At 52.5% G+C, this 12,590-nt stretch overlaps 2 protein-coding genes across 4 annotated transcripts in view; one reads left to right on the forward strand and one right to left on the reverse strand.

The window, feature by feature from the left end:
* Positions 1-478: 478 nt before the first annotated feature.
* On the forward strand, positions 479-5,338 carry myoc (myocilin). 2 transcript variants are annotated; one of them, XM_061239538.1, is made up of 4 exons: positions 479-1,295; positions 3,027-3,092; positions 3,276-3,380; positions 3,862-5,338. In XM_061239538.1, the coding sequence occupies exons 1-4, from the start codon at positions 842-844 to the stop codon at positions 4,653-4,655; spliced, it is 1,419 nt and encodes a 472-aa protein (XP_061095522.1). In that variant the 5' UTR covers positions 479-841; the 3' UTR covers positions 4,656-5,338. The 2 variants fall into 2 exon arrangements, with proteins under 2 accessions (XP_061095522.1, XP_061095523.1); XM_061239539.1 differs by lacking the exon at positions 3,027-3,092.
* A 310-nt stretch (positions 5,339-5,648) lies between these two features.
* prrc2c (proline-rich coiled-coil 2C) overlaps positions 5,649-12,590 on the reverse strand; it is a 30,463-nt gene continuing 23,521 nt past the window's right edge. For both annotated transcript variants that reach the window (XM_061238365.1, XM_061238364.1), the window contains exons 26-34: positions 12,312-12,433; positions 11,225-11,439; positions 10,432-10,666; positions 10,126-10,236; positions 8,987-9,193; positions 8,677-8,780; positions 8,346-8,472; positions 7,984-8,208; positions 5,649-7,699 (exon numbers count right to left, since the gene is read on the reverse strand). In XM_061238365.1, coding sequence (XP_061094349.1) covers positions 7,442-7,699; positions 7,984-8,208; positions 8,346-8,472; positions 8,677-8,780; positions 8,987-9,193; positions 10,126-10,236; positions 10,432-10,666; positions 11,225-11,439; positions 12,312-12,433 — 1,604 coding nt within the window. In that variant the 3' untranslated portion in view covers positions 5,649-7,441. The remainder of the gene's footprint in view (positions 7,700-7,983; positions 8,209-8,345; positions 8,473-8,676; positions 8,781-8,986; positions 9,194-10,125; positions 10,237-10,431; positions 10,667-11,224; positions 11,440-12,311; positions 12,434-12,590) is intronic.

Raw genomic sequence — 12,590 nt, forward strand, 5'->3', positions numbered from 1 at the left:
ACACGGTTTTACTTAAAAGTCTCATATATGCAGATGCCTGTTTGACCATGCACATCTGTTACCCACATGGCAAAATATGTTTTAAGTGCTGTAAGTACAATGCAATGAATAGTGCACGTGTTTTAATAGTGGCCAAACTGATGTGAATATCAGTACCACGGCTATGTTCATTATTCAGTAAAATGTCCCAAAAACCACTTCTGTACTTTCTGTACCTTCACACCTACGATCACACATAATCAACCTGCGTGCACATGTGCAGTCATACAAAGGCATAATACAGCACACCTACAAAAACAACGTTTCTAAGCTGCTGGAATGTTCTTGTTGTCAGGGAAATCCCCAAAACACAGCATCCCACCACTCCCTCCCTTGCCCTTTCTTCTTCCCGCCCTCCCTCCCTCCCTCTCTCCCTCCCTCTCTCATGGATCATATAAATATCCCCCTTGCAGTGCGCCAGAACTCAGAAACTTACAGGCAACCTGAGGAGACTGACCTGAAAGCAGTGAGAGAAAAGCAGGACCACTGAGCCACAACAACAGACTGCACCTCAGAGAGAAAAGGTCAGACAGAGCCACCAAATACCTGTCAGATAAAGATAAAGGGAAGAGAAAGAGTGTGATAAAGAGAGAAAGAGGAAAAACAGGGAGATACTAAGTGCTGAGCAACAGGTCAGGGGCAATAAGCTCAAGAGTTCAACATTCCAGCTCGAGTTACCAGGACACACAGAGAGAAACAGGCTGAGAGGACAGGCTCCCTGAGACAGGGCAAGAGAGAGACGTGAGTACTAGAAAGATCTCTGTGACAGAGCTTTCGCACAGTGCAGATTGATCCCTCAAGGATGTGGCTCCAGGTAGCCGTGTGTCTGTCCTGTTTACTTCTGGGGGGTCAGGGTCAGGAGAGGGCTGCTTTCTACAGGAGCAATGACCGGAACAGCCGCTGCCAGTACACCTTCACCGTGGCCAGCCCCGCAGAGAGCAGCTGCCCGACGGCGGTCGGGGGCGCGGAGATGGACTCCCTGAAGTCCCGGCTGACGCTGCTGGAGTCCCTGGTGAGCCGCCTGGTGGGAGGGGATGCCGGAGCGGTCGGAGCCGTGCCAGACGCAGGGCTGCAGGAAGCCTACACGCAGGCCATGGGGGAGAACAGCCAGCTGCAGCGGGACAAGGAGAGGCTGGACAGGCAGGTGCAGGAGCTGCAGAGGAGGGTGGAGGAGCAGCGCCAGGAGACGGAGAGGCTCCTGGCCAGACCCTGCCAGGCGCCCAGCGCCGCACTGCAGGACCAGAGGCCAGCCAGCGGTGAGTACAGTCAGAGACACAGACACGGTGCCAAGAGGGATAGATCATTACATTTATACAGCTCTTTTCTAGACACTCAAAGTACTTACGGAGATGAGAGGGAAACTTTCCCCAACCACCACCAAAACGCTCAGCACACACTAGCTGAGGTGGAGAGGGAGAGAACAATGTTTTTGCCAATTGAATCAGGGGAAGATTAAGTGGCAGCTTGAACCGGAACCAGGACACCGGGGAACCCCCTACTCTTTGTGAAGAGAGATAAGGAATGGGAGGCTTTGAATAATTGAATAGTGAAAATGTGCAGGACCCCTGCCCGGTCTGCCCATCTGCTCTCTAACTGGCAGCTTGGCTGTGTACCCATGTTCAGGCTTGTGGGGTTCAGTTACAAGGCAACAGGGGGCACACTCTGCTTCCTGCCTGGTCTTTATGGGCAGCATGGAATTTATGACAGTGCTGATGGGGCTTCACTCTGCACAGTGGCACATGGACAGGAAACATGTCTCATCTCTGAGCTCTGCTTTGATGAGACTCAACAGTCTACTGGGGAATTCAGGTGTAGCACAGCACAAGGAGGTGGGGGTGGAGGTTGTATGTTTACTCAAAGACCCCTATGTTTGCCAACCCCCCCCCTCCCAGTTTTACTTAACATTCTTCAATCACACTAATAGCAGATGCTTGTCATATTCTTGAACATCTGTTTTCATCTTCATGTTTACATCTGTCAACATCCAGGGAATGCCATGTGGTGAAGTGATCAGAGTGATAAATAAGCTCATGAAAAATAAGATCTGCAGGGGAGGAAAACAGCTTTTCAGTGGCTTTTTTTCAGAAAGAGGCATTGAACCGTAGGAAAACTCACACAAGCTGGAGGTAAAATTAACAGCATCGTTGACAGCTTTAAAAAAGAAAGAAAGCTATCACACCAAAATCCTGACAAAACACATTTTTGCAGTCAGGCACCACAGAGCTCCTTGCTCTGTATACAGTGCACACTATACCAGTACAATCCCTCAGAAGGGGTAGGTACTGCCCATGAGAGCAACCCATGAGGCCGATGTCTCTGGTTACCATCACCATCGGAAGAACATCTCAGCGTTTTATGTCCAGACATGCCATTAGGCCTGCCCATGCCCCGTAAACACACTGTCACACTGCAATCATTCACAGTTTAGATCATTGCAATTGGGGATTGATTGGAGGCTCATTACAGGCGATGAAATGATTAAAGGTAAATTGTAAACATGAGATGTCCCGCGATTGCTTCAGAGATGGTCGGACTGGGGTTGTTCAAGTTGAGCCTGGCCTGTGCGCTGGACAGGTTGGTGTGTCAGTGGCCCTGGGGAGCGTGGGGGGGGGCGGGGCGGGGTCACAGTCTGGCAGGCTCCATGGCAGCTGGGAATTCACTCTTTGGTGTTTGTTTCCTCCTGTCACATTCTTGCTTGTCAGTAGGGCTGCCGAACACTCCCGAACCTCCGCTGGGGGGGAGAGAAGAACAGCTCAATGTCATCAGCATTGTCTGTTTATTTACCTTCCTGATTGTTAATGCAGACCTGCTTTTGTGGCCGTTGTGTACTAGCCAGGATTGCCAAGGGATCCTGCTACCTGCAGATAGCTGGATGTTGGCTGCTAGATTCCCCATGTGCGTGTCGTCTGCTCGAGTTGCACCAGTGCTGCTGTGTGTCTGTACCCGTGTCTGTGTTTGTCTGTGATTGAGCCTGTCTGTGCCTGCAGGATCAAACATCCTCTCCCACCTGGTGTCTGGAAACAGAGGACAGAGTGAGACAGTCGGGGCGAGAGGTAGGCTTTATTCACACGCTCCTCTGTCTCTCTTATCTCTGCTCCCGTTTCCACAGTAAGTCACCAGCATCAAACACCAAACAAAATGAGGTTGATGGAACCCCAGGGAAAGCTTCCCAAGCTCTGCGTCTCTGCCTATTTGAAGTGTGTCCATGTCCCTGACTCTCGCTCTCACTGTTGCAGACCCTGCCTGGCAGCATGGCAGTCCCGGCTATCAGGAGTTGAAGGCAGAAGTGACAGAGGTTCCTGCACCCAAACAGATTCAGGAAAGCAGCCAGGAAAACACAGGTGCGAACACTCCGATACTGCCCCCTAATGCTCAAACCTCCTTAATGCATTCATTGAACATGTAATTGATTCATGTAATTCCACACTTCCTTCAAATGTCTGTCCTCAATAAGGAATAATGTTTGAATATGTTTTATTTTCTACAATAGCATTAATTCCTCAGAACTCTTCCTGTAGTGTTTCTGTATTTGTAGGCGACAAAGCCACCTTCACACGATTCAATCCCAGGATATGAAACCGATAGTTCATAATCCAGTTGTTAAACACTTGTCCCTCAACCTGTATTCTTCAAAAATGCCCCAATCTTTTCCTTTACCCTTCTTCTGTGTGAAAGGAACCGTTGCTGAATAAAGACCTTGCAGAGAGTGTGGTGGCCATTTTTTCCATTTCCACTTGGCTTCCATTTTATAATCTATTAAAGTCTCACTTTGCCTCCACCCCATGCTCCCAACTCACACTCCTCTCTCCCTCTCACCTCCAGGCTGCGGTGAGCTGGTGTCAATAGGGGAGCCGGTGTCTCACCGCAGGGCGGAAGGCATCGCCGGCAAGTACGGCGTGTGGATGCAGGACCCGGAGGCGGTGGCCCCGTACGGCACCCAGATGCTGTGGCGCATCAACACGGTGGGCACGGAGGTGAGGGAGCTCTTCGGCTACGAGGACATGGACCAGCTCAGCCTGGGCTTCCCCACCAAAGTGCTGCTCCTGCCGGAGCCCGTGGAGAGCACGGGGGCCACCATGTACCGCGGCTCCCTGTACTACCAGCGGCGGCGCAGCCGCACCCTGCTGCGCTACGACCTGGCCACCGAGAGCATCGCCTCCCGCCGAGACCTCCCCCACGCCGGCTTCCACGGCCAGTTCCCCTACTCCTGGGGCGGCTACACCGACATCGACCTGGCCGTGGATGAGCAGGGCCTGTGGGCCATCTACAGCACCAACAAGGCCAAGGGCGCCATCGTGGCCTCGCAGCTGGACCCCAACAGCCTGGAGGTGAAGAAGAGCTGGGAGACCAACATCCGCAAGAACACGGTGGCCAACGCCTTCATGATCTGCGGCCGGCTCTACACGGTGGCCAGCTACAGCTCGCCCAACACCACCGTCAACTACATGTTCGACACCGCTACCAGCGAGAGCAAGTCCGTGGCCGTGCCCCTTCGGAACCGCTACCGCTACAACAGCATGGTAGACTACAACCGCGTCCAGAGGAAGCTCTTCGCCTGGGACAACTTCCACATGGTCTCCTACGACGTACGGCTGGGCAAGCCGGAAGCCAACTGAGAGGGACCGGTAAAGATGATCCCAGCGAAAGCCTAACAATCGCAGATGCCTTCCCGTTGCAAACATTTCCTCTCCCGCTGTCCCTTTCAGAGTGCTGATAATCGGACTCCTCGTCCAGCCGAGCCGCAGACTGAAAGGCATCGCCCACAGCTCACGACTGCATGCTCACCGTCACAGCAGAAAGCACGAAGACTTGGCACGCGTCAGTCAATTTGAGATGAAAGCTTTGTTCTGACAACTTTGAACTGAGCCCCTATGGTGCACTCATCTCTGAAGGGTTCTTATCCACTGGCGTGGTCCATTCCAGTGCTAATGATTCACTATTTTTCTGTTGCCATTTCTTTTTTGCATACAGCACTGAGGGCAGGGAGACTAGTCAGAAATCTGTCTAAGAAAAGTATGTGTAAATAGTTAATCTAAATGTGTGTTATACATGTATGTATACACACACCATCCATATTTGATGGGTCACCTGTTGAAGTGTTTTATGCTTTAACCTACACTGTATATAAGATGGAAATATTCTATAACATATCCTGCTTTCCCCTGTACATAATGGTGAACTGGCTCCTTTAAGAAAACACTTGTCATTTATTTACTCTGTGTAGTATCAGTGCTAGCGCTACCAATATTGAAAAATGTAAATTCATATTCTTAAGGTCAATAAAGATTGTATGAACTTTTCCAGTGTTGTGTTATCTTGTGAGAAACAAAAATCCACATTAATAATTTAAACTGATGACTGTACCATTAAGTAATCTACATGTTGATATCAGATTTAATATTTCAGACCACCAGAACATCTAAGTGATATGCTGGCAGACTAGAAGACCCAAACCTATGACAATGTCCCTCTCCCCTGCCTCTGAACTATAAAAATTATTCAAAAGGAATTGCATTTCCCTCAGGGCACGCTTGGGTAGATGAAGAGCTTTGTTCACTTCAGTTACAATAACAACAGTTCTGGACAGAGAAAATAATAAACATTCACCATTCAATTTTTACAGCATATTATTTTATTAGTTTCTGTAACCAAACCAAGATAATGTAAATAAGACCTTACATATCTTAATACAGCGATTAAACCCCTGTACAAGTAAAACAAAAGAACAAAGAAACAAAAAAAAACAAGAAAAAAAAAAAACAAGAAAACCAATCCAATCTCATTGCTCCTCCCTCCCCCATACTCCACAACAATGTTCTCATCCTCACAAGATGTCTAGAAGGTTCTGGAGCCCCTCAGGGTCCACAGTGAACTGATCCACCAGACCCACATTGCAGCTGCAGAGAGGAGTGGGGGAAGAAAGCAGTGCTAAGACCGAGCCTTGAGACGACAGGTGCGGGATGTGTCTTTACAACAGAAAAAAACGTCCTTCGGGCCGAAGACATCGGAACAACCGTTAAACCTCACCTTCTCACCCCCAGAGCTAACTCGCAGATTCTTTGCTAGTATAAAAATCCAACCGCCCCACCCCCCCCTCCCCAACTACTCCAAACCCATCCTATGTCGTGATTTTCTCTCGCAATCAACGTCGTACGATCTCTATCTACAGCAGCATGGTCTGACTCGTCATCCTAACCGGAACTATACTAAAGAGAGGGAGAGAACAAGAGAGAAATGGGGGGGGGAAAACGATGAAAATACCCAGAAGAGCCATGTGAGAATCACAGGTCAGGTTGTATGAGATGGTTTGCTATGGAGAGGAGAGTCGGTTAGCAAAAGCCACAAAAGGCGACAAACCACTACCGTGTGCCTGTTCCAGCCTTTCAGCCGTTTACAGCGCCCTGTTCAGCCCCTTCCCCTGCCTGAGCTGGCCTCTCCCAGGAGAAAAGGATGCAGTCACACCATGCACTTCCCGGCACCAGACAACGCTTCCGACTGCGGATGCCAGAGAAATCTAAGCTGCCCTCCTGTGACTCTCAGATTACCTCCGGTCAGAGATGAAGAGGAAAGTCAGGCTTAAAGTGGAGGCTGCAGTCAAATCGACTATTAATCACTCACTCACTCCTCAGCAACTTTTCAGGCAATTAAAAGACAAAAGTAAGCATTTCCTGATTCTTGGCGGACTCGGTTAAAATGTTCAGCGGTGAGGGAGGGGGCGCGTGTGGCAACTATGCAGTGTTCCTCTCAAAAGGTAATCGACGTACTGCTGCTCATTTCTCAACATTAGTTTTCTATAAATGTTTCGGATTAGTTACTGGAGGAACGAGGAAAAAGACTTTTGCTCACTAAAACACCTTTTTTTAAATTAGATTGTTTTTACTACAAAAAAATTTGAAACAAAGCAAAAAAATTAACAAAAACAAACCAAAAAAATAATAAATTTCCCTCCAAATACATGTGATTCTACAAAAAAAAGGCATGAAAAAAAAAGAAAGATATATTGCTATAAAAGAAAATTGCAAACTCAGCAGCGGATTTCGTTTCTTTAACTTTATCTTCATCGTACACTTTGCGTGTACAGCCAGCGAAGCCGTGCCATTCCTCCCCCCGTTGACAAGAGGGGCCCAACTCAACACAAAACAGAGCCCACCAAACGACCCTGGGGGGGGGGGGGGGCCCTGGGTGGGAGCGGGAGGATGGGGAGGGAGGCACACAGTGGCCCTCTGTAGCGGCGGGTCGGGACCAGTTGCCGCTCTCCCCACACTCCTCTAATCCTACGATGGGACAGAGCGGAGGGTGCCGTGCGTGAGTCGGTGAGTGAGTGAGTGAGTGTGCCCTCTCCCGCAGGTCCTGGCGCTGTCCCTCAGGGGGGGTTTTGTGAGGTGAGGGTGGGGGGCGCTCTCTACTTGCTCTCCTCGGGCTTGATGGACTGGGGCTTGATGGGGCCGGTCCGTACGGGCTTGGGGCCGGCGAGGGAGGGGGGCTTCTCTGCATCCGTGCGCTCCGGGGGGCCCCCCTGGTGGTTGGGGGCCACGCTGTCGACCACCTTCCCCCCTCCGTCCACTCTGGCCGGCTTGCTGACCGGGGCCTTGAGCTGCTGCTGCTGCTGATCGGAGAAGAACTTGTGGGTGGACTGCAGCACCTCGGCGCGCTGCTTAGCCTGGGGGGGGAGAGAGAGGCCCGGAGCCGTCAGCTCCAGGAGAACAGCAGGACTGCGCTGCGCACCAGCCAGCGTTTTACACTTCAGTCATTCAAGCAGACACTTCTCATCCAAAGCCATTTAATAAGTTCCTCAACAAGTGACAAGCATCAAATGCATGAATAGCAAAACACACAAACACTAACCGAGCAGTGGGCCCATCTCACAGTTGACAAATATACACATACGGACCGGCTGTGTAGCATTAGCACCCGGCTGTGTAGCATTAGCACCCGGTCACTAACCTTCAGGTCCTGCTCTGCCTTCAGTGCAGCGTGTGTGCCCCGAGGGCCCATGGGGGGCCCCAGGGGGCCACGGGGCGGGTGCTGGGGCCGGGGGTGGGGCATGAGCCCAGCACTGAGGGAGGGGGACATGGGGGGCCCCATTGGAGTCCTCTGCACCCCTCCGGGAAACGAGCTGGAGTGGGGCGGGCGCACCAGCGGAGACACCAGGCTGGGCTGAGACAGCATCTGGAGGAGAGAAGGCAGGTGAACCGATGAAAACGCTAAAACACAAGCGCAGCTACAAGCTACGGAGCCCACCCACACCCAACCTGCTGCTGCACTGTGTGCACAGTGTGAGATCCGTGTGTGTGGCCGGTCCTCACCTGTGGGGTGAACTGTCCTGCATAGTGCTGAGGGATGCGCATGCCAGCGGAGCTCGTCTGGAACTGCTTCTGGTACAGCATGCTGTTCATCTTACTGCTCTGGCTGCTGGGGCTGGTGGAGCTCGCCCTGCGGGCCAGGAGACACAGAGCAGCACGCTCAACTGAAGGCCAAGGACTGACACTGCACATTCATTTAAAGGCAAGGAAACTCTGGAAATGTCTATTTAATGGAATATGGTATTACGCCAGCTAAGACTGTGCTAACTTTGAGAGCTGAAAGAAGCTAATAATCAGCGCTGTAAGGACAGGGGGGTAAGTCCCAGGGGGGTACCTGAAGGGGCTGGAGGTGGGGGTGGTGCTCCGAGCGCTCACTGGGGGGGTCCCAGGCTTCATATCCATCCCACTACCGAACAGCTTCAAATCCATCTCACACATCTGCGCAACAGAGCAGCTACGTCAGCGGCAAGACACACTCCCATACACACATACAACAAGACCACAGGTATGTCTGCGACAACACACACTCGCATACAACAGCAATTCAGCAATTAAATGAAGTGTGGAAAATGGCACTTCCAGAGCCAAGATGGCGGGTGTGTGAAGCGTCGCTCCAGCTCTCCGTTGATTACAGGCCCACTCACCTTGCTTGAGGCCTGCATCATGCTGTGCCCGCTCTGACCCATGAGCCCGCGGAAGGGCTGGCTGATTGGGGGCTGCCGGCTCAGGCTCTGGCCCTGTGCCTGGGGTGGTGTGGGGGGCATCGACTGTGGCAGGGCGAGCAGGGGCTGGCCTCCTGTCGACCCAAAGTTTGGCATGGAGAGCTGGGAGCCGGGGAGAGGCACTGTCACCTGGTCGGACGCAGAAACATCGCCCGAGTCAGCTCGTGCATGGCTTGCATTGTAAGCAGTGTCTCAGGCACCTGCTGCAGGGCAGGGGGAGGGTGTGTGAGACAGGGTTTACCTGCTGCAGGGCAGGGCAAGGGTGTGTGAGAGACAGGGTTTACTAGCTGCAGAGCAGGGGGAGGGTGTGAGAGACAGGGTTTACCTGCTGCAGGGCAGGGCAAGGGTGTGTGAGACAGGGTTTACCTGCTGCAGGGCAGGGCAAGGGTGTGTGAGACAGGGTTTACCAGCTGCAGGGCAGGGGGAGGGTGTGTGAGACAGCGTTTACCTGCTGCAGGGCAGGTGGAGGGTGTGTGAGACAGGGTTTACCAGCTGCAGGGCAGGGGGAGGGTGTGTGAGACAGGGTTTACCTGCTGCAGGGCAGGGCAAGGGTGTGTGAGACAGGGTTTACTAGCTGCAGAGCAGGGGGAGGGTGTGAGAGACAGGGTTTACCTGCTGCAGGGCAGGGCAAGGGTGTGTGAGACAGGGTTTACCTGCTGCAGGGCAGGGCAAGGGTGTGAGAGACAGGGTTTACCTGCTGCAGGGCAGGTGGAGGGTGTGTGAGACAGCGTTTACCTGCTGCAGGGCAGGTGGAGGGTGTGTGAGACAGGGTTTACCAGCTTCAGGGCAGGGGGAGGGTGTGAGAGACAGGGTTTACCTGCTGCAGGGCAGGGGGGGGGTGTGAGACAGTGTTTACCTGCTGCAGGGCAGGGGGAGGGTGTGTGAGACAGCGTTTACCAGCTGCAGGGCAGGGGGAGGGTGTGAGAGACAGGGTTTACCTGCTGCAGGGCAGGTGGAGGGTGTGTGAGACAGCGTTTACCTGCTGCAGGGCAGGTGGAGGGTGTGTGAGACAGGGTTTACCTGCTGCAGGGCAGGGGGAGGGTGTGTGAGACAGCGTTTACCTGTTGCATGGCCGAGCTGGCGGACTGTGTGGAGCTGTAGTAGCTGCTCTGTCCGTGCTGCTGCACCTGGCTGGAGTACAGGTTCGAGTGCTGACTCAGCCCCTGTCGCGCCTGCGCCAACAACAACACAGCCCTCAGGACCTCAGCACAACACCGCAGAGAGCTGTACACGGTCACAGCCACATGTTCAATCCAAACAACTAAAATCCCCCCCCACTTCACAGAGAGTAAAAGACAATAACCAGAGCCAGTGTTGGCAGAACACCAGCTCCTGAGCAGAGCCTGGTCGGAGGAGCTGGAGCCCACCTGCAGGATGTGCGTGTCGATGAGCTGGGAGCCGCCCAGGCCGGACGGCTGGTTGAGCTGGGGCTCGAACAGGATGGGGATGTGCTGGGTGTTGGAGGTCTGCTGGAAGGCCAGGCTGGACTGGGGCTTGGCCAGGTCGGGGGGCTGCACGCCCGGGTAGCTGTGCAGCGTGGTGCCCGACAGCATCATGGGAGATGGCTGGGACAGGCTGTTCTGCATGAAGGCCTGCTGGGACCTGAGGACGGCACAGGGACAACTTCAGCAGCCGGAATCCGCCTGCATCCTACTGCCCTCTCGTGTGAGGGACAGAAAACTGCAGGCACGTCCAATGGAATTTCAGTGTAGCCACAAAACATTATTTAAATTATTTAAAAATGTGTTTACCAGCATGCGCAAAACCAGCTCAGTACATGTAAGCAGAAAAACACTCAGAAAAGGGGCAGGGCTCATGATTTGTTTTTTCGTTCATTTAATATTACACAGTAAAATGTTCAGTGTTAAATTAACTCTTACCGGCTATACATTTTCCCTTTTGGAATCAAATGTTCTCTGTTAGAGTTGAATTAACACTTGACATTTTACTGTGTACTGTGACGCTAAAAGCAGGCCACAAACTGCCTGATAAATAAATGGACGAAGAAGCTAGAAGCTAGATGTCATGTAAACACAAGCACTACCATTTCTGAAATGTAGTAAACTAAAAAAGAAAAGTAAGCCGCCTTTCATGGATAGTTTGTCATTTACTGACAGCAGCACTTCCTGCTTGGACAGTATTAGCCTGCAGGGCGCTGACCTGTAGGGCTGCAGGGAGGAGCTGAAGAGGTCCTGTGGCTGGGACACAGGGGGGCCGGTGCTCAGGCCCAGCTGGGCCTGGTGTTGGTGTTGATGTTGATGTTGGTGTTGATGTTGGTGCTGATGTTGATGTTGGTGTTGGTGTTGATGCTGGTGTTGGTGCTGGCCCTGCAGAGGTGCGTAGATGGGGATCGGGATCTGCTGCACCGCCGTCGGCTGTAAGGGGGGGAAAAGAGAATGAATAAAAACAAACAACGGAGACCCGAGGAGGCATCCCGTAGCCAGGAGACATCACAATGTCATGGGGTGTGCTCCCCACAGTGTACAGTACACACACACAGCACTACAGCCACACAAGTGACACTCATAACAGACCTCTGCCAGCCTGCAATGGCCCAGTTAACCTGAGAACAGTCTGAGATTGGCATATAAGTGCCCATGTAAAACACACATAGAGCCCTCTGGTGGCAGAAAACTCTTAAGCAGTAGTCAAAGGACATAGGAAAGATACACGCTCTACATATGGGAAAGATACACGCTCTCCACATGGGAAAGATACACGCTCTCCACATGGGAAAGATACACGCTCTCCACATGGGAAAGATACACGCCCTCCACATGGGAAAGATACACGCTCTCCACATGGGAAAGATACACGCTCTCCACATGCGACAGACACACGCTCTCCACATGGGACAGACACACACTCTCCACATGGGAGACACACGCCCTCCACATGGGAAAGATACACGCTCTCCACATGCGACAGACACACGCTCTCCACATGCGACAGACACACGCTCTCCACATGCGACAGACACACGCTCTCCACATGGGACAGACACACGCTCTCCACATGGGAGACACACGCCCTCCACATGGGAAAGATACACGCTCTCCACATGCGACAGACACACGCTCTCCACATGCGACAGACACACGCTCTCCACATGGGACAGACACACGCTCTCCACATGCGACAGACACACGCTCTCCACATGCGACAGACACACGCTCTCCACATGGGACAGACACACGCTCTCCACATGGGGAAGATCGCTCCATGTGAGGCCTTGCATTGGCAGTACCTGAGAGAGGCCAGGCTGGTAGCCCTGCTGCTGTGCCAGAGACGGGGGTGCGAGTCGAGGGTGTGCCGGGCTGAACAGGTGACTGGTGTCCATGTAGAAGGCTGGGATCTGGGCTGCAGAACCTGGAGAAGCACAGAATAACACATTCAGAGCAGCTTACGATAAAGGGCAAGACAACTACAGAACTAACTGAACCTCATTTCCAACCTTTAACACCATCCAGACCAATGCAAATATTTTTAATGCTCCGTTTAGTGGGCGCTGGTCTGGATTCTCAGG

Source organism: Conger conger, chromosome 4, assembly GCF_963514075.1.
Source record: "Conger conger chromosome 4, fConCon1.1, whole genome shotgun sequence".
In the NCBI taxonomy this organism is placed as follows: Eukaryota; Metazoa; Chordata; class Actinopteri; order Anguilliformes; family Congridae; genus Conger; species Conger conger.